Source organism: Choloepus didactylus, chromosome 17 (assembly GCF_015220235.1).
Source record: "Choloepus didactylus isolate mChoDid1 chromosome 17, mChoDid1.pri, whole genome shotgun sequence".
Classification (NCBI taxonomy): Eukaryota; Metazoa; Chordata; class Mammalia; order Pilosa; family Megalonychidae; genus Choloepus; species Choloepus didactylus.
This window is the reverse complement of record NC_051323.1, coordinates 75,291,111-75,315,796: the sequence shown is the minus strand read 5'-3', so window position 1 is coordinate 75,315,796 and position 24,686 is coordinate 75,291,111. Positions and strand designations below refer to the sequence as shown.

The window sequence follows — 24,686 nt, the reverse complement described above, 5'->3', positions numbered from 1 at the left end:
GCCTCCCCCCCGCCATTCTCCCTCCACTGCCCTCCGCCCCGGCTTCTCCCCTCCCGCACCCCGGCCTCTCCTCGCCCCCCGCCGCCCCCGCGGCTTCCGCGCCGCTCCACCTTAAGCGCCCGGGCCTCCTTAAGGCCGGCGGCGCGGCGCGCTCCGGGGCGGGGCCTCCATGCAGACGAGAGGCGTGGCCGGGGGCGGGGCGGGGCGCTGCCCTGACGTCAGGCCCGCGGCCCGGGCAGTTGGCTCGGCGGCGGCGCAGCGGCAGGAGCGGCGGGGCCGAGCGGCGCCGAGCGGGGCCGAGCGGGGCCGAGCGGGGCGCGCGGCGGGCGCGGGGAGCGGCGGCGGCCGGGCCGCGGCAACATGGCGCCGGCGGGCGGGGGCGGGCCGGCCCGAGGGCGCCTCCTCCTGGCGGCGCTGGCGCTGCTGGTGGCGCTGAGGGCGCGGGGGGCCCGGGGCCAGGGCGACCCTGCGCGGGGCGCCGTCCTGGGCATGCGGCTGGCGGGCTGCAGCAAGCCGTGCGGGGTGAACCCGGACGGCATCATCTACGTGCCGGAGGACAGCACGGTGACGCTGCGGCTGTACGGCCAGCGCCTGGGCTCCAACTCCAGCAGCCTCATCTCCTTCACCGAGGTGGACGCCCCGCACGACTCCCGCAACTCCAGCCTCTGCCCCGAGCTGACCAAGGACCTGGAGGTCAGGCAGCTGGTGAACGTGAGCCGCGGGAACACGTCGGGGCTGCTGGTGGTGCGCACCAGGTTCCTGCGGCGCAGCGAGAACGAGAAGCTGTACGCGCTGTGCACCCGCGCCGGGGCCGACGCGCCGTGGCAGCGCTGGACGGACAAGGACTCGCTGCTCATCATGCAGGAGGAGCAGGGGAGACTGCTGCCGCTCTGGCTGCGCGTCCTGCTCATCCTGGGGCTGCTGGTGCTGTCGGGCATGTTCTCCGGCCTCAACCTGGGGCTGATGGCCCTGGACCCCATGGAGCTGCGCATCGTGCAGAACTGCGGCACCGACAAGGAGAAGCGCTACGCGCGCAAGATCGAGCCCATCCGGCGCAAGGGCAACTACCTGCTGTGCTCGCTGCTGCTGGGCAACGTGCTGGTCAACACCTCCCTCACCATCCTTCTCGACAACCTCATCGGGTCCGGCCTCATGGCCGTGGCCTCCTCCACCGTGGGCATCGTCATCTTCGGGGAGATTGTGCCCCAGGCTCTGTGCTCCCGCCACGGGCTGGCTGTGGGTGCCAACACCATCAGCCTCACCAAGTTCTTTATGCTGCTCACCTTTCCGCTCAGCTTCCCCATCAGCAAGCTGCTGGACTTCGTGCTGGGCCAGGAGATCGGCACAGTCTACAACCGGGAGAAGCTGATGGAGATGCTGAAGGTGACAGAGCCCTACAATGACCTGGTGAAGGAGGAGCTGAACATGATCCAGGGTGCCCTGGAGCTGCGCACCAAGACGGTGGAGGACATCATGACGCAGCTCCAGGACTGCTTCATGATCCCCAGCGACGCCGTCCTCGACTTCAACACCATGTCCGAGATCATGGAGAGCGGCTACACCCGCATTCCCGTGTACGAGGACGAGCGCTCCAACATCGTGGACATCCTCTATGTCAAGGACCTGGCCTTCGTGGACCCCGACGACTGCACGCCACTCAAGACCATCACCCGCTTCTACAACCACCCGGTCCACTTTGTTTTCCACGACACCAAGCTGGACGCCATGCTGGAGGAGTTCAAGAAGGGTAAGGCTGGCTGCGGCTCCCGGGGTCCGGCTTCTCTGTCCCTGTGCCCACCACGTCCTGTACCCATGATGTGAACGGCATTCGGGGCAGACGGAACTGTTCCGGAGCGTCCCGTCCCTTCCCACTGTGGCCCTACAATGAGGCTGCGACCCGGGCTCTGGACATTCAGAGTGTGCAGCCAGCGCATCTGAGTGGGGTGGGGACGGGGCCTGAGAACTGGGAGAACCTCCAGAGGCTGAGGGAGCCCCGAGAGCAGAGAGCCTGAGCACGGGGTCTGCTCATCCGCAGTGTAGGCTCCTGTCAGGTCGATGGGGCAAGGCCTAGTAGTTTGGGGTCATGGGGTCAACATTGGTGCTTGCCCTGAGCATGGAGCTGGCAAAGGGCTTGGAGCTGGAGCTGCTGTCGGGGAGCTTCTCCTCCACAGAAGCTGAAGAACTGGGAGGCTGGAGCTGGCTCCCCGCAGGGAACAATGCCCGGCAGAAGTGCGGCGACTAGTTGTAGTTATTATTCTGCTTTTCCAGGCGCCAGCCCTAAGTGTCCCTCTTGCGGTCTGATGGGAATCTTCAGCCTTGCGCTGCCTTTTGTTTTTCTGTCGCCTGGTTCTTGGCCGGCTCTCAGGTGGAGAGGCCTGGGAGGGTTTATTCACGAGCCTCAGAGCTCTTCCTTCCAAAAAATCTTCCTCCTGCCTCTGCCCTCGGAAGCCCTTGGAGTGACAATCAATGAGTGGGTTACGGAGTGAGCCCCCCTAGGCCAAGGGGCGTGAGGAGGCAGAACGGGAAGCTGTCTATAAAGGAATGGGGAGGAGGCTCCCCCTGAACGGGGGGGGACTCTGCAGGACCCAGGGCCGGGGCTGACTTCCCAACTCCAGCTCAGAGCAAACCGGCAGACGGCATCAGTCGTTTCTGGATCCCAGAGGGGAGGACAGCCCTAGGGCCAGCCGCGTTCATGGCCCCAGAGTGGATCGGGGAGGACGGGCCTTGCCGGGGCGGGTGGGGGAGTTGGTACCTTCCCTCCTTTTTAAACTCGACCGACCTCCGTGTCTGAGCCGATTTGGCTGTCCACAGCCCCCCTCGGAGCAGGCCTGAGGGTGTCGGCCAGGGTGGGAGGCAGCTGGGTGGAGGTGGCCCCACGACAGGGAAGCTGGAGGGACAGGGATGCCTTTGTTTGGCGTGGTGGCGAAGCTGGGGGAGAACTTTTGGGGCGTGGACCCAGGAGCCTGTTTCTCCCAGAAAAGCCGCACCAGGGGGAGTTTACACCCCACACCCCTGTCTCGTAGCCTCGTGGCACAGAAGCCTTCTCCCAGCTCCCTCGTCGAGGCTCTCCAGGGTAGGGTTGTCGTCACCGTCACCACCTCTGTGGTCTTTGGGAGGCTGCTGGGGACACACCCAGTCTTGCCTTCCGCAGCCCGGCCTCCATCTGGATCTGGCCGGTGTGGGGCGGCCTGGCTGGGCTCTGCAGGCCGAGATCAGCAGGGCCGAGCGCAGGGTGGGGCCCCCTGGGCCTGGGCATGGCTGCCTGTGGCCCCATCCTGTGAAGAAGGCCTGTCGCCGAGCGGGAGAGCGGAGGCCGGGCGCTGAGCCGGCGCACCTGACTCTGCTCCTCAAGAGAGGCTGGTGGGGACGCCGGCCTGGGGGCTGGGAGCTCCCGAGAAGCACAGCCACGGCCCACCCGGTGTGGCGGGGCCCTGGAGGCGGGAGCGTGATGGGGTCACTCGCCGTGGAGGCGGGAGTGTGATGTGGTCACTCACTGTGGAGATGGGAGCACGCGGCTGTCACCGACAGGCCCTGGGACCTGAGATGACCCACGAGGTCCCCTCCTGGGTGGTGTCTGCGTCTTTCGTGAGGTGTCTAGGACATGGCCGTGTGCATCGGCAACTTAAAGATGTTTCTTACAAACCCGGTCCTTGGACAGCTTGCTTTTATCTAAGGAAAGCGGTCAGCGGGGTTACCGCAGCCGGCCTGGGCACCAGGCTCGCTGAGTGCCTATGCCGGGGGCCAATGGCACTGCGATGTCACGAGGTCCTCGGGTGGGGGCCGGGCCTCTTGGTGCCCGGCAGACAGAGGGGCCGCCCGGACGTTTTGTTGAGCAAATGGACGGATGAGTGAGGCTGATGGCTGTCTGGACCCGCTGCCCTCTGCAGTTCCCAGCACACCAGGGGCCTGCCCGGGGCCTCGGCCTGGGACGTCCTTCCCCCAGTGTCGCCCGGCCGGCCAGCCTCTCCCTCCGTCGGCTGCAGCGCCGCCTTGCCCTGTTTGAGCCCGCAGGCCCTCCTGCCCTGCCCTGCCTGATGTCCATGGAGCACGCCACCTCCTAAAGTAGCACGTCCTTCGCTGTTTTACCACCTCGCTCGTTGTCTGTCTTCTCCTTTTCCCCAAGTTCCAAAGGGCAGGACTCCTTTGTTTGCTCCTGTCTTCCAGCCCCTGGGTGGTTCTTGTCATCTGCAGGCTTCCGTAAAGTCAGTGAATGAACGGATGAATGAGTGAGTGGACCGTCGGGTTTGGGGAGAAGTGGCCCCTGTTCCAGGGGCGTTAGTGCCTGGAGGGGCTGCCGAGGGGATTGTGGGGTTGCCAGGTGTCCCGTGATTCCCAGGAAACGGAGGAGGCCCCCCTGCTGCGACATGTATGTTCTGGTTTGAGTCAGAGTCTGGGGTCTTCCGTGGGGTGCAGGTTCCCCTGCTCCATGCCTCAGTTTCTCTGCAAGTAAATAATGAGTGAGCTTAATGCTTGTGCAGGACATTGTGCCAGGGTCTGCAGGAGGGAGACCAAGGCCCTGCCCCTGCCCCAGGGTGAGGCCCGGCCTCCCGGGTTTGAACCTTGGCCCTCCAGCCGGAACCTTGCCGAGAATCGTCTGCAGTGCTGGGTGTGGCAGGTGGGTTTGTCCACAGTGTGAAATCCAGACATGGCCCTCTCCTGACCGCCCCTCCCTCCCCTCAGCCCACCCTGAGCTGCCCTGTCTCTCCCCACCCTCCCTGGAGACCCCCAGCCAGCTTGCTGGGCTCACTCCGCCTGCCAGGCCACGGACCCCCGGTGGCCCTGGCTGGTGGCTGCTGCCCTGCGCAGAGCCAGGGGGTGTGAATCAGAAGGAAAGGAAGGGGAGGCAGTTTTCATGCAACACCCCTCCCGTATTCCCAAATCTGCCACATCCGATTTTCCCAACTACTTGATTTTATTCCTGAAACAATTGCACAAAGTCAAGAGAAAACAGCGTCTGCTTTTTGCATTCACTGTTTCTAGGCTGAGGCAACTTAAGGATCTGTGCCCGCTCCCCGCTTCTGCTTTTCACTCGTTTGTTCAACAAACATTTAATTCAGTGCGATAGCGTCAGACCAGGGAAGCAGGGATGAATCAACAGCTCACCTCGGGTGGGCCGCTGTCTGGCAGACGAGCCCGCCGAGCCCGGCTGTGCGTCCAGGACGGGGTGCGAGTTTGTGGGGGTGGCGGGGGTAGCGGGGGGTGACAACGACGTTGCCTGTGAGGCCCCTGCTGCCTTGTGTGGACCACCTGGAGCAGCCTGAGTGCAGGGCACCTCCAGGGCCTGCGTGGGGGTGCACGAGGAGTCCAGGAGGGTGCTGGGCAGTGTCAGCAGGAGCACCCGGCGGAGGGGCTCCTTGGAGGAGACACAAAGAGCCCAGGGTGCGTGGCATTTGGGGGCCTCCCTGGGGGGTCACGTAGGGTGAGGGTGGGCATGGGGGCTGCCCCGGAGACGCCGAGGGGCAGGCTACCACACACCTGGCCGCAGATAGCTCCTGGGAAAGTCTTGAGTCAGTGGTTTGATCCCGACGAGGTGCCCGAGAAGCTGCTGCCCTGGATGGGGCTCTGGGTGCGGGGCAGGGGTCCCCGCAGTGGCTCCTCCTTGTCGCAGGGTGCTGGTGACCGCTGTTGGGGCCTGCCTCCCCTCGCCGACAGAGGAGTCCGGGCCGGCAGCGGTTTCCGCGTCCCGAGCACAGCTCCTCCCCACGCTCCCAGGCTCCCAGGAGCTCCGAGGGCCACGCGTGCAGTTGCGGTTGTCGTCTCGAATGTTTAATTTTAATTAGAAAGCCCAGCCCTGGGGTTTTCCTGGACACTGGGAAGTACGGGACAGAGATTGAACCGGCAAATAAGCACTAAGTGAGCACACGGCAACCCGGCACCAGAACTGTGTCCTGCGGACGCGGCCCAGGGCGGAGGGGACCGGGGAAGGGGGCGTTGCTGGGACGTGGCGCCAGAGGAGGCCATGCTCAGCTGCGTCTTTTCTTAAAAAAAAATTTATCAGAGCAGGTGTAGGTTTAGAGGAAAACTCTGCCCTGGTCTTCCCGGGAGAGTAGACGTGGCGGGAGAACGTGGGTGGGAGAGGGCCCCCCGGTCCTCACCCGGCTTCGGGGGCAGTGCCGCTGCGCTGTCGGGGCGGGGAGGGCCTCCGGAGCCTGCGTCTGTCTGGTCTTCGGGGCTTTTTGGCCGTCGCAGCGGAGCCGGCCGTGAGGAGGTGAGGGTGGTGGGGTTTCCCTGGGGGCCCCAGCGGACCCTCAGCTCGGGAGATGGGGAGGCACCTTCTGCTGCTCTGGACGCTGTTGTCCCCTCCCTGGGCACGACCGCCCTGGGGCCACCGTCCGTGCCCTCGGGTCACCCCACTCGTCGCCCCGAGGGGCTGGGCCTCCCTGGGAGAGAGGCCTCGTGGCCGCGCTCAGTCCACCTGGCTCGTTGCGTGGACCCGCGTCTGGCTCCCTGGTCTGCTCCTGCTCCGTTTGTTGTGCGGGTTTTGCTTTACTGGCGTTTGTTATTTTTCCATACCATGAATGACAGGCAGCTCATTGTCAGAACTTTGAAAAACAAGCAAAAACCGAAACAAAACAAACAGAATTATCCATGAGCCTGTGACCCAGAAAGAACCGTGTTTAGTATTTTGATGTAATTTTTGTAATGACTTTTTGAAAAATTTGCTTTAATCTTTTAATGTGAAGACTCGTGGCCGATGGCGAGATCCCCGCATTTGTCTTCACAGCCGGGCCGTCGCCCGCTGGCCGCCCAGGGGGTTTCCTTGCGGAGATCGTTGTCGATGTGCAATTCTGTGCCCAGTACTTTGGACGCAGTCTCTATGGGTTCTGCAGATTTCTCCTTTTCTGTCCCTGGGATTCCCGGGAGGAGTTCTGCCCTGTTTTCCGGAGCCCTGGGGACGAGGCATCTGCTGGTGGAGGGCAGAGGTGAGCCCTGGGGGCTGGGAGTGTGACCTGCTGGTGGGGGGCAGAGGTGAGCCCTGGGGGCTGGGAGTGTGACCTGCTGGTGGGGGGCAGAGGTGAGCCCTGGGGGCTGGGAGTGTGACCTGCTGGTGGGGGGCAGAGGTGAGCCCTGGGGGCTGGGAGTGTGACCTGCTGGTGGGGGGCAGAGGTGAGCCCTGGGGGCTGGGAGTGTGACCTGCTGGTGGGGGGCAGAGGTGAGCCCTGGGGGCTGGGAGTGTGACCTGCTGGTGGGGGGCAGAGGTGAGCCCTGGGGGCTGGGAGTGTGACCTGCTGGTGGGGGGCGGAGGTGAGCCCTGGGGGCTGGGAGTGTGGCCTCCTCCGCAGGGTCCGCTTCCCAGGGCCGCGCAGTTTCCCGCAGGACGGGTGCCCCGGCCTCTGCACGCTGGTCCCTGGTCACAGAGGGCCGGGAGCCTGGGCTGAAGGAGGGGCCCCCCCAGGCAGGCCCCTGCAGCGGGCTCACCCCTCCCCAGGCAGGCTCATCTCCCCCAGCAGGTTCACTCCCCCCCCCAGGCAGCCTCCCCCTCCAGGCAGGCCCCTTCCACAGGCTCCCCCCCCAGACAGCCTCCCCCCCCAGCAGGTTCACTCCCCCCCACGGCAGGCTCCCCACCCCAGGCAGGCCCCTCCCAGCAGGCTACCTCCCCAGGCAGGCTACCCCCACCAGGCAGGCTCATCCTCCCCCAGCAGGCACCTCCCTGAGCAGGTTCACTCCCCCCCAGGCAGCCCCCCCCAGGCAGGCCCCTCCCAGCAGGCTCACCCCCAGGGCAGGCTCACCCTTCCCAGGCAAGTTTGCTACCCCTTCCTCAAGAAGGTTCGCTCCCCTCCCCCCAGGCAGGCTCGCCCCCACCCACAGCCTCCCCGCCTCGCCCACACCCAGAGCCCTGCTTATTAAACTTAGGCCCATCTCTCATCTAACTTTCTTAAGAATTCAGAGTCACTTTGAAGGTTCGTAGATGCTGTGCAGTGCAGTTTCTTTCAGGAAAGCCTCAGATCAGTGACTGACTCTCGGGCTCAGAAGAGCCCCTCCTGAGCTGCTGGTGGCGGGGTCACCGCGTTAGTGACCGTCCCCCAGGGGCCACGGCAGGACGAGCGCAGGGTCCCTGAGCCTTCCTGGGGATCGGGGTGCTGGGCTGAAAGCCGCCCCCTTGTAATTGATGCCGCCCGGGCCCTGCGGGTAACAGAAGCCGGAGCCCGAGGCAGGCACGCCCGGGAGGGGATGAAGCCCGGGAAATGCCCCTCGTTACTTCATACTTTTTTCTGCAAACTGGGGAGAGGTAGGTGAGCCCCCGGGCGCCAGGAGAGCTGCGTCCCCACCACAGGCGCTGGGGGGACTGGGGGCCGCCGTGCCCCACTTGGCTCTGGCCCCTCTGTCCTGGGTCCCTGCAGGAGGCCCGGGCTCCCCGGAAGTGCCCGAGACCCGGAGTCCAGGCGCTGCCCGTCGAAGCGCTGGGGCAGGGGGCGAGGACGGCCAGGGCTGGCCCTGGAGGGCGCGGGGGGAGGGCGCGGGGGGAGGTGCCCTGGCCGGCCGCAGCACTTAGGAGCCCTCTGCCCGTCTCGGGGTGCCCGTGTTCCCTGGCCTCGGCCTGGGGCTTTTAGGGCGTTGCAGGGCTCCGCGGATGGACTTTGGGACCGGCCGTCTCTACTGCTGGCCCTTCCCGACCCCAGCCTGCCCTGCCCCGCTCTGGCCCTCCCCGGGGCGTGGATGCTGGGTGTGGACGCCAGGTATGAACTGGGGGCATAGACGCCGGGTGTGGACGCCGAGTGTGAACTGGGGGCGTGGACCAGGCGTGGACCCCGGGCACATCTTGTCTTTGATTCTCCCAGGCACTCCATGATTTTAAGTCGTGTCTTTATGATTTTATTTTCCAGTGACCTTGAGGAATTCCCTCCTTAATTCAAATAGTTCTACTTTAGATTTTGGGGGGATTTTCAGTGTCCATAATTATGCTGCCTGTGAGTGATGACAGTTTTATTTCCTTATTTCTGAGCCTCACGAGTTTGTTGCCGGGTCCTTGCGTCTTCACCTCCTGCGATGCCCTGGGTGGGGCGAGTGGCTGATCCAGGTCTGGGGGGGCCTTCAGACCTCCCCCCGTGGCCGGCTGAGGTTGTTTTCATTTCCTTCAGTAGCTCGAGCAAGTTCCCTCCTGTTCCTGTTTTGCTAAGAGTTTGTAGTGAAGAGGTGTTGGACTTCACCAGTGTTTTTTTTTGGTATCTGTTGAGATGATTGAATGATTTGTCCCTTTTATTCTTTATTCTGACTTACACTGATTGACTTTTAAACAATAGCCTTTTTACCTTTATTTTTTGGATAATAACTTTTATTTTTTAGAGCAGTTTTGGGTTTACAGGAAAATTATGCAGAAGTACAGAGGTTCTCAGGTACAGCCTCACCGCCACCCTCAGATTCTCCAATATTAACATCTTGGATTAACAGGGTATTTTTGTTACAGCTGATGAGCTGACACGGACAGTTATTACTAACTAAACTCCGTAGTGCACACCGGGCTCCGGCCTCTGAGGGTGGCAAATGCCTCGTGCCGTGCACCCCACTGGCGAGTCACGCAGGAGCCGCCTGCCTAAGGTGCCCCCGGTCCGCCCGTCCGCCTCTCCCCTCCCCGAACCCCCACCGCCGATCTTTTCACTGTCCTGGTAGTTTTGCTTTTTCCAGGAAGTCATACAGCTGGAATCCTACACCTCGTCGCTTTTTCAAGCTGGCGTCTTTCATTTAGCAAATGCATGTAAGGCTCCTCCATGTCTTGTTATAGCTTGTAGCTTGTTTCTTTTTATTGCTTAGTAATACTGCATCGTGTGGATGTGCCGCGGATTGATTTTTTAAGCTTATTTTATTACAGTAACAGATGTGACAAAATTTGCCATTCAACCGCTTCTGAGTGTCCAGTTCAGTGGCATTAACTGTATCTACAGTGTTGCGCGACCATCACCACCACCCATTATTTTCACCTCCCCAAATAGAAACTCCCCGTAGGCCGGTAACCCCACAGTCCCCTCCCCTGCCCTGGTGACCGCGGAGCCCCGTGTGTCCCTGGGAATTGGTGTATTCCAGCTGTTTGCACAGTGTCTGTCCATCGGTGTCTGGCTTGTTTCACTGACCACCGACTGAGTCTTTGAACCTGAATCCAACCGTTTATCCTGTCTCGGGAAGGAGGCCCCTCGGCCCAGGAGCGGCCTCTGAGCCTTCGCGGGCTGATGTGCTGGACTCGGGCCTCTCGTTTGTGGGCGAGTCGGGCCTGTGCTCAGCAAACAGCAACAAAACCCCACAGCGGAGGAGGACGCTGCAAGATGTCTTTGTCAGTTTATTTTTTGTGATGGTAGGAAAAAAACAACTGTTTAACAGTTATGTCTCTTTTCCTCTTATAATTAATATCCCGGTTTAGGTGAGCAAGTTTGAGTCCATCAGCACCACTCTCCTTCCTTCTGCTCCCCCCCTCCTCTCCCCCGTTCTCTGTCTCCCCCACTCCTCCTCCAAGTCTCTTACGGTAGGTCAGGTGTTGCCCCTTCAGGTTTGGACACCGAGGTCTAGAATGGTTTAATAGTTTGTAAATCTGGGGTTCACTAAGGGAGAAAGAAAGCTCATTTCCTGGGGATTTTTTGGTTAAGGATCAGTCGTTTAGTTCAGTGGATTCCAGCAGAGCAATCTAATGTGATGTCTTACGGCTGCTGTGGGCCCGTGGGCTCGTCAGGAACGCCCCACTTTAGATTGAGCCACCCATCGGTTATCCGCTGGCTGCACACACAGGCGGTGAGTGGGCTGTGACCCGCTGAGCAACCAGTAGATGTGTGACGAGGGGCTCCCGCTGTGTGGGGGGTGCAGGGCCCAGACTCAGAGGGGCTGGTGGGTGGCAGCGCTGCTGGTGAGTGGCCCCGCCTGGCCGCACGCCCCCGCCTTCCTTTGGGGACCCCCCCCCACCGTGGTGTCAGCCAACATTGGGGGGAATGCCTGCCACCCCCCTTCTCGCCACTCCCTTTTCCTCCTCGTTTGAGCAGCATGGTCTGTGGTCACCCCACCTTCCCACGGCCCCAGCTCCCCACCCCTGGCTTTCTGACTCTGGGTCCCGACTTGGTGCCGAGTCCTCGGGAAGGGCCTGGCCGTGTCCCAGGAGGAAGGTGCCGGCCTCGGGCCCGCGGGCGCCTCTCCCAGACGTCCGTCGTGGCCCCGGGAGACACAGTCAGATAGTTTACAAACGGGGTTCCACGATGGCAGAAGCGGGGCTCGGGCTGTATCTGTCTGCATGAGGTGTAACACGAGGCCATTAAACTTTTGTTTGAATACTTTTTAATGACATTGAAATACAAGGATTGTGAAGTATTTTAAAAGCAGGATGCAAGACTGTACCCAATGACCCAAGTTGCGGTGTAAGTATGTATTATGATATTTTATTTCTATGTATTCACTGTAAAAGGCCAAAGGAAATACACTTAGGAGTAGTAAGCTTTGGCGAGCAGGGTTGTAAATGATTTTAATTTCCTTTCCCCTTTTGTTACCAGCATCAGAAAATAATCATGTAAAAATTAGATGTAAAAGTTGTAAGAAAATCGGTGAAATTGAAACGCTGGCTGGAGGCTTGATGATCCTGAAGAACTGTCAGTCCCGTTTTTCAGACGTTGTCCTGCTCTCGTAGTTTTGCTCTTTGAAGCACATCCTGTCTTTTAATGATACGAATTGAAGTATTTGCAGCTGGAGTCTGTGGGCGTGCGTGGGAGGGGGCAGGAGGGGACTCGGCCACGGGCACCGATCGCTGTTGGGGAAGACGACAGGCCTGAGCACTCGGTGACACTGTCCCCGTGCTCTGGGGCAGGCGTTTTCCAGACTAAAACGAGAGGCTGCAGGCTACGTGCCAGATCCGAAGGCTGAAAACCTGCCCCTGCCACCTTCACCCTGGGGCGCCTGGTAGAGGAGGGTGCCCAGCCTGGCCTCGGTTTCCCCCTCGGACAGCGGGTGGGACTGCGCCCCTCCACCCCAGAACGCGTTCGCCCCGACCCGACCTGGACCAGGACGGGGACAGACGACGCTGGGGAGACGTGGCGAGGTGTGGCCGCCTTCCGGGGCTTTCCAGGGGCTCTTGGTCACGCACCCCTGTCGGCACGGAATTATTTCTAGCTGGTGTCTCCATTAATTCAAAACTTAGACACACGAACTCTTTTACCAATATGTGTATCATCAAACAAACAAGAATTTCTTAAGAGACAAAGAGGAAACAACCTTCACATTTAACCCCCTTGCTAATAGTTACGGCTTCAGATGAGCTCTAGAACGTGCTTTTTATTTCCTTGAGGCTCAGCGTGCCCTCATGGTGAGGGTCGTCTTTGATGGCCGTGGCTGTGGGATGACATTTCAAATAGTTTTCATAATGATTTTGAGTTACTTTGGCCAAGCCGTGTTTTCACCGCGTGCTGCTTTTGTGGAGACGGTGCTGCTTCTCCAGAAGTGTCTGGCGCTTGCTTCATTGGCATCGCGCTGGCATTTCTGGGGCTCTCGCCTCTGAGCACAGCTAAGCTGCCGTCTGTCCCTGGCCCTGCCCGGGTCCCGCTAAGCAGAAGCTGGATGGCTCACGAAGTGGGTAGGATCCTGGGCGATTATCCCCTGGGAGGCGTCGGACGGGCCCCAGCGAGGGGCTGCTGCTCTCTTAGAGTCCGGGGGGCTGCAGGAGTTCTGTCCTGCTCGGGGCGTCGGGGAGCCCTTACCCTTGCAGACCCCTCCCTGCGTCTTTGGCGAGTGGGCTGCGGCGTCCGTGCTCGGGGCGCTTTCCCTTCTCTCTCTGCTTGTCCCTGGCGTCCTGCTCTTTGTCTTGCCGTCCACCCGCGCGTCTCTCCGAGGCAGGATTCCCACTGGGGGCTTATTTATGGAGCGCCGGCTGTGTACTTGGTCGGGGCCAGGCCCTGGGCGTGGGTCGGGGCCGGGGCCGAGGACGTGCTGCGTGCGGGTGCGAACGGGCTGGGCGCCTGCTGGGAGGTGTCCGCGGCCCCCTGTCCCCGCACCGTCCTGTCTGTGAGTTCACGGTCCCCGACGTGCCCAGGGGTGTGTGTCGGGGCAGCATTGTTTCCCGTCGGAAGAGACGGGGACGGGCCCCGTGTCCCGTGGCAGGAGGGAAGGGCTGGGCACCGCGGCCCCTCGGGCAGCTCCAGGACACTGCCGGGCACAGAACGCGAGGGGCGGCCAGGCACACAGGCTGTTCTAAGATACACAGTGAAAGCAAAAGCAATACCTTTATTGTAGAAATGATGGGAAAATGGAAAATGAAGAGATTAGAGTCACCCTTGGCCCACGACCCAGAATGCACCTATTTTTGGTGCGTTTTTTCCTAGTAAATCAGCAGTAAACTACATTGCTTTTTTCTTTCTCTCAAAATGAAAACAGCAACCTTAATTTTTTCTGATTATCAAAGTAAAAATAAAGAGACATGTTTGAAGAAATCGCGAGGGAGCTGGCAGCCGCCTTCCCTGGCCCCTTCCGTCCCTCCAGACCCGTCGGTCACCCGCTGAGCGGCCTCAGGCTCCCGGACGAGGAAGGACTGGCGGCGGCCAAGGCTGGCACGGTCCCAGCCTGACGTGTGCCCAGACGCAGCGCCGGCCGCAGCAGGCAGCTCTCCCGCCGTGGGAACCTCGGCCAACAGGACGGGCGGGAAGTGGCCGTGCACGTCGGACAGTTTTCTCCTGTGTTTACTCACCATTTACATTTCTTATTTTCTCACGGCTTTGCGCATTTAAGATGGGGCTGGTGTTTTTCTTTGACTTCTGAAGGCTGGTGTAAAACTGTGACCCTTCACTGAGGAACGTCTCTTTCTTCTACTGGTCGGAAACGCCTGGTGTGTTAGATACGAAGCTCCCGCCTGCTGGCAATGGCTGCTCACCGCTTCGTGGTCCACCCGACCCTGTTCTGGTTCTGCGGTGTCAGTGCTCGCGCCTCACCGTCTGTGAAAATTAGGGAGCCTCTATTCTGTTACGACTGTCCGCTGCCTCTGCTGGGGCAACACGGCCGTGCTCTTTCCCCTTTAGGAGTTGAGGGGTGCATGGTGAGAGGGTGGGACCCCCGGTGGCCGTCAGCCCTGCAGGCACGGCTGCTGTCCCGGTCACTGCCAACCACCCGTGCAGCTAGGAGCCAGGTGGCACCAGCCGGGTAGAGCCGGGGCGGTCGGGGTCTGGGGGTCCGGGCTGGGTGCTGCCCCTCGGGCCCCTCTCTCCAGATGCCCAGGCTTCCTGCCTGCATCGGGCTCTCGGGGCGTCCCGGGCCCAGCGACGGGGCGGATGACCTGCCTGCTGAGCCTGCGCCCCGCCGGCCCGGCCTCTGAGACACCGGGGCCCTGCTTTAGGGGTACTGGTGACCCCCGGACATCCCACCCCAGGGCTGGAGGGAAGGCAGGTGCAGGCCAGGACGCCTCCCTGCTGGGCCACTGCCTTCTGGCCGGGCCTCCTGTCCCCCTGCTGATAGCTGCTGACTCCTGCCCACGGCCTGGGTGAAGGGGGCAGAGGGCAGAGCCTGTGGACAGGTGCTCAGTTGTCTCCCACGTGTGTCGCCCCGGCAGCCCTGGCTGGCCTCTCACCCGGGGAAGGCCTGAGGACCCGGAGCTGGGAGACCCAGCAAGGAGGACCCTCTCGGGTGGTGGGAATCTGGTGGCCCACTGAGGCCCCGGGCTCTTCCTCCTTGGAAAAGGCAGCCAGAGCTGGTGGGTGGGGCCTCTCAGAGCCCTGTGGGCTGTAACCCCAGCAACCAGCGATGCTTTTTAACTGTGGCCTTTGAGAGACTAAAGCTTTTTGTCGGGGGAAAGGGCATTGCGGAGGTTGGAGGACTGGGCTTTCGGGTGCAAAGAGAACTCGATCCAGGAAGCTGGAGTCCCTTGGAGACTGGCCTTTGTGTATTTAGCAGTTTCTAGCACCTGCTGTGTCTTGGCAGGGGAGGGGTGGGAGGGCAGTGGGGAGGGGTGGAGGGGTCATGAGGGCCTGGAGCGGCAGCCCTGGCCTCCCCAGCAAGCAGCCTAGTTGGTGGGGGTGGGGTGGTGAGAGGGCCCCCCCGCAGGTGTGTGCGGCAGGTGTGAGTGAGCTAGAGTGCAAAGGAGGCTGGGGGCGGTGGGGGGCGGGTGGAGGAGGGGTCGTCGGCGCTCAGGGCTGGGTCCTGCCGCCTGTGTCTGCCCCGTCTCTAGAGGCCCCACGAGCCATCCTCTGGGCTGGGGGAGACCCGAGATGGCTCCTGCCAGACCAGGGTCCACGAAGGGCCGCCAGGTGTGGGCATTGCCAGGTGTGGGCACATGCTAAGTATGGGCATCACCAGGTGTGGGCATCGCCAGGTGCGGGCAGCCTGGAGGGGCGGTGGGGAGGGCTGGGGTCCTGTGCGCCTCCATTCTGGCCCCCCTTCTAGCAGTGCTTGAAGTTCAGGCTCAGGGATGCCCAATCCCAGGGGAAGCGGCTTTACAGTTTTTTAAAAGGCATTTAATGTAGGTGCTTCTTCCTGATTATAAAATAAATACTGAAATTCCAATGGACTTTCTGGCATTTATATATGGGAAAGTATAAAAAAGAAAACAAAACCATCCTGAATTTCCTGTACTGCTGGGTGAAGCCGTATGAAATTGCCATTTTTCTTGGTCAAAAGTAGTCAAGGATCTGCAATTTCATATGGTTCAACTGAACAGTCACGTTGTGTCTATTTATTTCCTCAGCCTTTTTTCTTTAAATAAGGACTGTAGTGAGGAAGGTTGGATTTTCAGATTTTGGCTCTTCAGTCCCCGGACGGAGGCCAGGGTGGGGACCTGGCGTGGCCTCTGGGCCTCCCGGGGCTTTTCCCTCGGGCAGCCCCAGGCCCGGGTTGCTCACCCTGAGCTGGGCCCAGCCGTGGCGGCATCGCCCCGTCGTCACCCGCTGGGGCTGGGGGCCCCGAGGAGCCGGGTGGGGGCCCTCGCGGCTTCCACGTGGAGCCTGCTCTCAGCTGCTGCCTGCTCTGGGCTGGGGTCCACGTCCCTGCCCGGCCTGTTACTGCTGGGCTGGCTCATGGCTCAGGGACCCATCGCAGCCCCGGGTCCGGCGGGGGCTTTGCCGAGAGCTGTGCCCGAAGGAGGGGCGCCTGGGCCCCGGGGAGCCCCCCGGCCAGGCCTTGCTCCTTCTGTCCTACCCGCACAGCTGGCCTTGACTCCAGAACACTCCTCCTGTCAGTTTGTGTAGAAACCTCAGAAGATACAGAAAAGGGAAGGAACGTCCAGGGCCCCGGGGTCCCCAGTGTGGGAGCGGTTTGGGGGGCTCCCTGCTCGCTCTGACTCTGGCCCCGCCCCCAGGGAAGTCCCACCTGGCCATCGTGCAGAAGGTCAACAACGAGGGCGAGGGTGACCCCTTCTACGAGGTGCTGGGCCTCGTCACCCTGGAGGACGTCATCGAGGAGATCATCAAGTCCGAGATCCTGGACGAGTCGGACATGTACAGTGAGTGCCCCCCTTGCCCGCGCCGAGCCAGCGGGAGGCCCAGGGTCCACTGGGGACGGCAGAGGGGAGGCCACCCCTCCTCCTCACGGCCGTCCTGCCCGGGGTCAGCCCTGGACCCTGCCCTGGGTGGAGAAAGGGGCTGCAGGGCTGGGCCGGGGGCTGCGAGGCAGGCTCCAGATGCTTCCAGGGTCCCCGGGAACCACGTTCTGAGTCCCAGCCCTTTCTCCGGCAGCTGACAACCGAAGTCGGAAACGGGTATCTGAGAAGAACAAGAGAGACTTCTCAGCCTTTAAAGACACTGACAACGAACTCAAAGTGAAAATTTCACCACAGCTTCTCCTGGCTGCTCACCGCTTCCTGTCCACGGGTGAGAGCGGGAGGATGGCCTGGGGCACCGGGGGGTCGTGGGAGAGAAACGGTGGCCTCGTGGGCGACGGGGCTGGCAGGGAGCAGGCACGTGCCCCGACCCAGGGCCGTCCCACAGGTCCTCGGCCTTATTGACGGGTGGATAGTGTGGATTCCGGGGGATAGTTTTGAAAATGACCCCTGGGAGCCCGAGGTGGGCAGCGGGGCTGCGGCCTGCCTGGGGCCACTCCCTCCTGCCCCTGCTGCGCTGCTCCCGGAGTCTGGACCCGGCCTGTCCTCCCCGTCCCACCCAGCTTGTCCTCTCCCTTCCGCCTGACCTGCTGTGCACCCCCTGGGGCCTGACCCCTGGACCCCTGATTCACAGTGTCCCTGGGGACCTGGTGACGGATTAGAAAATGCCTGGCTCCTCTGTCCCCTGCCTCCTCCCCCAGCCCCTGCTCGGGCCCCCTGATGCCTCCTCTGCTTTCCCTGCTGGGACGGTGACGTGCACTGTAGCAATCACCGCGGCCCCCCTGTCAAGCTCGGGGTGCATCCACGGGCCTTTCCTGTGGCCGCCCATTGGCCTAGCAGCAGCCCTGGACGTTTTCATCCCCATTTCTCGGACGGGGACACTGAGGCCCGGACACCTTGAGTACTTAGCCCCCCGCAGGAGGAGGGGCCGGCAGTGACCCAGGGCCCTCGGCCCCCTCCTCCCGCAGAGGTCCCCCTGTTCAGCCCCTCCCTGATATCGGAGAAGATCCTGCTGCGGCTGCTCAAGTACCCGGACGTCATTCAGGAACTCAAGTTTGACGAGCACAACAAATACTACGTCCGCCACTACCTGTACACCCGCAATAAGCCGGCCGACTACTTCATCCTCATCCTGCAGGTGGGCTGGGGGCCGGGCCTCCGCGAGACCTCCCCCGCCGTCCCTGCCCTGCCCGTCCTCCCCCAGGGGCCCTGCCGTGCGCCCCACGCGGCCCCTGAGCCCGCTCCCCCGTCCTCGCCCCCTGCCGTGCCCTGTCCCGGCTCACGTCCCTCCTCACCGTTTGTGGCCCTGACTCTGCTCTCCCAGGGGAAGGTGGAGGTGGAGGCTGGGAAGGAGAACATGAAGTTCGAGACGGGCGCCTTCTCCTACTACGGGACCATGGCCCTGACCGCGGCCCCCTCCGGTGAGTTGGCATCTAGGGCCGCGGGTGGGGTGGGGTGAGGAGGGTGGGCCCCGGAGGAGGGGAAGGGGACGGGAGCCGCGGCCGGAGAGGGGGAAGCTGAGTGCCAGCCCTGAGACCGGGCGGAGGACTAGGGAGCCCCAGGAAGTCGCAGGAATAGGGGCCGTCAATGGTGCGGAGCAGAGGAGGGTGCGAGGAGAACCAAGGGGGTGGCCGGGGCAGCGGCGGCCGTGTCGGTGCAGAGGGCTGAGTGGGGAGGCAGTGAGACCTTGCCGTGAGGACGGGCCGTGAGGACGGGCTGGGGGTGCCAGGAGGCGGACAGCTGGTTGGGGCTTGCCTGCTGGGACAGGTGTGGGTGAGTTTGATCTCCTGGGGTTTAGCCACCAGCTTTGGGCTGAGGGGTGGTTCTGGGGGAAGGAGGGGCCCGGGAGCAGACCGAGGGGCTGGGGTGTCTTCCGGAAGCAGATGTGTCAGCCTGGGCAGGCCTCAGAGCCACAGCCCCACTCCGGCCGCCTTGTCTCACTGCTTTTCTGGTCTTGAGCAACTTGGGGTCCCCCTGCCGGGGAGGCCTGGGGCTCATCCCAGCTCTGTTCCTGAGTCCTGCAGTGCTTCTGAGCCTCGGGAGGGTCCTGGGGCCTACGGGCTGGAGAGGGGGCGGCTGGCTTGGGGTCTGGGGAGCCAGCGCCCTGGAGAATCTCTGACCAGGAGGACCCCGTGCTGTGGCCGGGGCACCCGCAGGTACTGACCTCATCTTGGCCCTGTCACTGGCACCCGCTGTGGCCCACTCATCGGATGGACCAGGGTGTCCAGGGCTCCCCAGGAAAGGGATTGGCAGAGAGGACAGGGCTGCCGAGCTGGGCTCGGGGCAGGTGGTCTCCTCCCGCGAGCCGCCCCCGTCCGGGGAGGGCCCCCCAGTGATGCCTCCGAGGCCTGGCTCAGGTCCTGGGCTCTGTCCTGCACTTGTCGGGGCCAGCAGCGAGGGGGATGGTGTCCCTGGGTCCACGGTGGGAGCTCGGGGCTCTCTGCCGGCCTCTGCCCGGCTTTGCTCGTGGGCTGCCCTGAGCACCCATCAGGGCTGCGTCCCCTGCCCCGGAGACCCCTCCAGTCTGCCTCGGTTCTGTCTCCGGGCCCACCCCAGCCCCCCAGCCCCGCCCACCACTGACCGTGTCCTCTCTCGATCCAGCGCCTCCGTCCCAGCTCGGGTGTCCGCCTGGCAAGCGGAACTCCCTGCTCTCCTGGCTGTCAGGTAACCCGGCCTGGCTGGAGGGGCGCACTGCCACCTGTCGCCCGAGCCCGTGCTCCCAGCTGCACTAACACCCGTTCACACCCGGGGGCTTGGCTGGGCCTGGCACCCCGTGTTTCGGATGGCATTGCCGCTGCTCTGCGAGGGCTTCCGGAAGGTCCTTCAGTCCTTGGAAGACACACACACACACATGCACACCCACGTACACACACCAGATGGCACAGCCACAGACACATTCACACTCACAACGCAGATGTTTTCACACAACCATACACACACGTGTGCACACACTCACCAGACATCATAGCTGCAGACACATTCACTCTCACACTCACATGCAGTCACATACGTACATACATGTGCACTCGTACACACTCACCACACACACACTCAGCAGACAGCGTAGCTGAAGACACACATCCACTGTCTCATGTAGACACGTGCACACTCACCACACTCATAGCTATAGACACATTCACACACACTTACCACTCTTACACACACGCACACACACCAGACACACAGCCACTCTTGTGCACTCACATGCAGAACACTCTGACACTCAGACATGCACATACACCAAACATCATAGCTATACACATTTACACACTCACAAGACATGTTCTCACACACACACAGATGTGCACACTCACCACACAGACACATGTACTCCCCAGGCATCAGAGCTGTAGACAGGCATTCACTGTTACATGCACTCCTGCACTTACACACTCACGGCCATAGACACACACACACTCACATGCAGACACGTTCTCACACACACACACACGTGCACGCACACACTCACCAGACAGCACAGCTAGACACACACATTCACTCACACACACATGCAGACACGTTCTCATGCACATGCACACATGTGCACACACACTGCACACACACGTGCACTCACCACACACACACACACACACACACACACACGACAGGCTAGAAGGGAGGGCCCCCCCCGGCCACGCGAGTGTGTGTCCGGCCCCTGCCGGTGTCGGGGCAGGTTTGTGAGCTGCTCCCTGGGGTTCCCAGCGTCTGCCTGGTGCAGCCCCCCCGGGCTGACCCCCCTGTGGTGTTGAAGCCCCCGCCGCTGCTCCCGCGGGCCTGGCTTCCCTTCTGCCGCTCTCTCCCTCCTCTGCCTGGCAGGCGGAACCCCGGCCCCGAGCACACAGCCCCCTGAACCCCAACTCCCCACGTGCTGGCACGAGGGCTCGGCAAGGTTTGCTAAACCCCTCAAAGGCTCGGTTTCCTCGTTGAGAAATGGGGACATGACAGCCACCTCCCAGGGGCCGTGAGCAGCGAGAGAATCTGTGTCGTGTTTAGTGGGGGCTCAGTTGTTCCTGGTCTTCTCTTGAAGACTTCCGCCCCACATGCTGCCGGCAGCTTGGACAGGCCCTGTCCCGGGGTCGGGGGGTTTGCTGTGATTCCTGCCCCTGAGGCAGCGGAGGACCCCGTAGCCCTGGCGCCTGCCCTCACTTAGTCGTTTGCTTCCTGGATTCCTTCTCAACTGTATCGACCCACACTGTCCTACCCGCCCTCTGTCAAAAAAAAAAAAAGAAGCCACTAGAAGCCACTTTCTCGCTCAGACCCAGCCGGTGTCCCTTCGCTGCCCCCGCCTCCCGCTGCCCTGTCCCTGTCGGCGGCCGGAGAAGGAGCCAGGTTCCCACCACCAGCCACGAGCCGCCGGGCACAGCCCCCCGCCGCCGCCTCGTTCGGTCTCCCCCCGGTGTCTGTGGGGCCTGAGCTGTTCGCACCGTGAGGACTGACACGTGGCGTGAGCCCCTCCCTGGCTTCAGTTCTGTCCCCACGTCCGCTAGGGGTAAAAAGACCTGCCCGGCAGCTCCAGGCCTCGCTTGGCCCAGCCCTGTTGTTTGAGACGCTCAGCCCTCCCATGTGGTGGAGGAAAAGAATGGCTGATAGCCTTAGAATATGCTTCCAGAAATTGAATTACTGGGTGAAAACCCCTTTTTCTTTGTCACATTTATTGTTATAACTATAAAAAGAACATGGGCTTATTTGGTAAATTGGGAAACAGAAAAACATATTAGGAAATGAAAAAGCACTGTAGTTTCATTCCTCAGAAACAAACGCTTGATATTTTGGTGTATTTCTCCCTGGGACCTCTGTGTTTTAGTAGGTCAGGTCACTAATTTGCGTTGGCTTTAAATTTGGTTCCTGTTCTGGGGTGTTTGTCAGCGTCAATCACAAGCCTTCCATCGTTCCAGCTCCACCCAGATAATTAGCATGAAATGCTAAAGGGTGCCCCCTCCTGTGTTTCTGGTTTTTCTAGAACTTAACGAGCCGTTCATTCCGTTAGAGTGAGTGGTACTTGCACATGACCCTCTAAAGACTGTGTGTTCCACGTTTTTCATTAAAAACCAAAGCTTTACTGCCGCTCGCGACAGAGTGTTACTCAGAAGCCGACACGGCCGCTGGCTGCCTGGGTTCTGTCCCTTTGCTGTCTTCTCCGGGCTGCGAGGATAGCCAGTGGCTCACTAAGCACGTCCACCGCCTTCGTGCGTGTCACGTCCTCTCAGCGTTCTCTAAGAGAGCTGACGCCAGGCGGTGCCTCCTCATCGGTGCTTCTCGCAGCGGGGAGAGGGGCCGGGGCTGCGGGGGCTCAGCAGGTGCGTGGAGGAGCCCACGGGCAGGAGCACGTGTCCCCTTAAGCCCGTTCTAGGGCGTGCCAGCGTCCTGTTTGCAGGGAGAGTGCGCCTGTGCGTTTTTCCTTGCTAAGTCACTTGTGCGTCTGCAGCCGTGTCCCTCGACACAGACTTACCGAGACGGGACGGCAGCTTGTCTGTGGTGCTGGGCAGTCGTCGTTTTTCCCTTGACTGATTAGTTTGGTAGCCACAAACTTTGTGTCTTTGGTTTCTGTCTTCCGTTTTCTTCCAGTAGACTTTTTAACATGTGTTGCATGACAGTTCCTCCAAACCAGCTAACTCACTTGCTCTGATGAGTTTAGACCTGCAGTTGGCACTTCTACCTGCTTCCGTTTGCCCTCAGGAACCCCTCACTGTTGCTGGGTGGGCAGGTGGGGGGTGAGTCAGAGGTGCGGCTGCGAGTGGCTCCCAGACTGGCCCTGGGCCTGAGGGCCTCCGCTCTCCCTGCAGACCGCTCCCCACCCCACCCGTCCACCCTCAGCCGCTCGGCCTCGCTCAGCTACTCAGACCGCACGGACGCCACCAGCCCGGCACCCGCGGCGGGCAGCAGCACCCAGTTCAGCAGCAGCCTCCTGGGCCAGTACGTGTCTGACTTCAGCGTCCGGGCGCTCACGGACCTCCAGTACATCAAGGTGAGCGCGGCCCCTGGCCCTCTGCCCCGGGAGCCTGCAGCCTCTCGTCGCCCCCAGGCCTGGCTCATGGGGCCCAGGCCCGAGGTGCGTCCCCGTCCCGTCTTGCTCCCGGGGACCCTCTCTTCTTGCCCACTGCCCAGACCAGCCCCCACCGATCTCGCGCCCCCTCCACAGGTCACCCGGCAGCAGTACCAGAACGGGCTGCTGGCCTCACGCATGGAGAACTGCCCCTCGCTGCCCATGGACGGCTGCGCCAGCCACTCAGAGAACCTCGAGAGGCCTGAGCTGTCCGTGGTGGACGAGACCACGACGCTGCTCAACGAGCACAACTGCTTGCACAAAGCTGTCCACGAGAACGCCGTCTGACAGGAGGGCCCGGGGCCCCCCGCCAGCCCCGCGGGGGCCTCCCCATCGGGCCCACGTGAAGACAGAGCGCCGAGCAGGCCAGAAGGGGGTGCAGAGGCCCGTCCCACCGAGCAGCCGGGCGGCCCTGCAGCGGGGACCTCTGAGGGAGCCGCTGCCCAGCCCCGGCCTGTCGGGCCAGCGGGTGAGCTCCCGGAGCCAGGGCCGGTTCTTACCGAGACTTCCTAAGCACGGCTCACTGCTCCTCCTGTTAGGTATCTTGGGAAGGGAAAGGGGAAGGGAAGACAGGGTTAAAGAACTTTATTTAGGACAGTTTTCTTTCTCCAAAAAACTTTTAAAAGGGGAAGGTTCCTCACCACGGGAAGCAATAGCCATAATCTGTTTCCAGCCCTGAGCTCCTGGCTCAGGTCCCCGACTCAGGGAACCCACTGCTCCGCCCCTCCAGAGGTGGGTCCCAGCGCCCTGCCGGGGGCGGCGGCTCGGGAAACCACCACCTGGCCAGGTGCACCGAGGCTCGGCCGGACGCTGGGCTCACGGGCTCCGGGGAGTTGGGCGAGGCTGAGGCTTCTCCGTCTCTCCCCTGGTAAGGGGGCAGCTGCAGTGTTAGGCGGGGGCTTGCCCCCAGGCCTGCCCCCCACCACCGAGGGTTCTCCCCGAGGTGGGGGAGTGTTGGGGCAGAGGGGACGGGTCCGGGTCTCTCCCGGCTCCAGGAGCGAGCCTGGATGGAGGCACCTGTGCTGCAGCAACTGGTTCCCCCTTCTCACCCCCAGCCGCGGACTGAGACCCCCCAGGCCCTTCTTGGCTGGCTCCTTGTTTCTAATTCTGAAGCCCCAATCCTTTTTAGGGTTTGGGGCAAGACGACAGGTTGGAAACCAACCTCAGCAGGTGTTCTGCGCCCTTTGCTCTGTGGCCAGGGCCCACCCGACTGCTTCACACTTAGGGAGCCCTGAGAAAGGAGGTTTTCTGCTCGAAAGGCTGACACCAGTAGTTCTGCCTCCTCTGCCTGCATCACCCCGGGGGAGAGGCCACCTGGCCTCTGCCTGGCGGTTCATGACCTTGTGGCTCGCAGGGAACTCCCCCAGCACTGAGTGGGGTGCCGCTGCAGAGCCCAGGCCTCCCTTCCCGGGGCTGCGGGACCAGGCCCCACATGGCCGTCGGGGGACAGGTGTGGGGCCAGGATTCCAGCGAGGGAGACTGCAGCCCCCGCCCAGGGTTGTGCATCCACTCCCCTCCCGCTGCCCTCAGCCCTCACTCGTGGACCAGCCCCAGCGCCAAGCCTGCCTGTCCCGGGCCCCGGAGGGCCCCCAGTCTCGGGAGACGAGGTGGCGAGGCCGCGGGAACCACGCGAGGGAGGACATCACCAGTGTGGTGCTGTGCCAGGGACGCCCTGACTCTCCTCCAGGAGCCCCCGCAGAGCCTGCAGTCGTGCTCCCAGGGGCGTGGGTAGATGCACCTACAGCTACCTCTTGGTGCAGTCGCGGCCAGCGGATAACCCCACCCTGTCGTCGGCCTCGCCGAGGGTCAGGAGTCTCCCCGCGTTTCTGGTCCGGCGACTTGCTCCTCCCAGTGCAATTCTCCACTCCCAGCTGCACCTCTGGGTCCCGGGCTGGGCTGCCCCGGGGGCCGCCCGCCCCTCTGCATCCTCTGGGTGGGGGTCCGGGGGCAGGCGAGTCACAGGCACCGGGCAAGGGACTCCTATTTATTTTGCATAAGATTTTAATTTGTATATATTTTGTGATTTATTTTGGCATTGTTACGCATTTGACTCTTGGGGAGTTTCGTTGTTATGAGTCTTGTGTCTTCTGTCACAAAATGATAATATTTGCTAAACGATATATGGAATTTATTTTTGATTGGTAATAAAATACGGAATACATGTAA

General features: G+C 62.0%; 1 protein-coding gene across 2 annotated transcripts; it reads left to right on the top strand.

Annotated features, from left to right (window-relative positions):
- Positions 1-360: 360 nt before the first annotated feature.
- Positions 361-24,686, top strand: CNNM4 (cyclin and CBS domain divalent metal cation transport mediator 4). 2 transcript variants are annotated; one of them, XM_037806427.1, is made up of 7 exons: positions 361-1,747; positions 16,238-16,381; positions 16,614-16,748; positions 17,446-17,615; positions 17,802-17,898; positions 22,261-22,442; positions 22,617-24,686. In XM_037806427.1, the coding sequence occupies exons 1-7, from the start codon at positions 361-363 to the stop codon at positions 22,806-22,808; spliced, it is 2,307 nt and encodes a 768-aa protein (XP_037662355.1). In that variant the 3' UTR covers positions 22,809-24,686. The 2 variants fall into 2 exon arrangements, with proteins under 2 accessions (XP_037662355.1, XP_037662356.1); XM_037806428.1 differs by lacking the exons at positions 22,261-22,442; positions 22,617-24,686 and adding an exon at positions 19,079-19,948.

Bases quoted from the DNA above. Each gene is read 5' to 3' on its own strand.
- CNNM4 (XM_037806427.1), top strand. From the start codon at position 361: ATGGCGCCGGCGGGCGGGGGCGGGCCGGCCCGAGGGCGCCTCCTCCTG. The intron at 1,748-16,237 runs GTAAGGCTGGCT...CCCCGCCCCCAG, and splicing joins GCTGGAGGAGTTCAAGAAGG to GGAAGTCCCACCTGGCCATC. The intron at 17,616-17,801 runs GTGGGCTGGGGG...CTGCTCTCCCAG, and splicing joins ACTTCATCCTCATCCTGCAG to GGGAAGGTGGAGGTGGAGGC.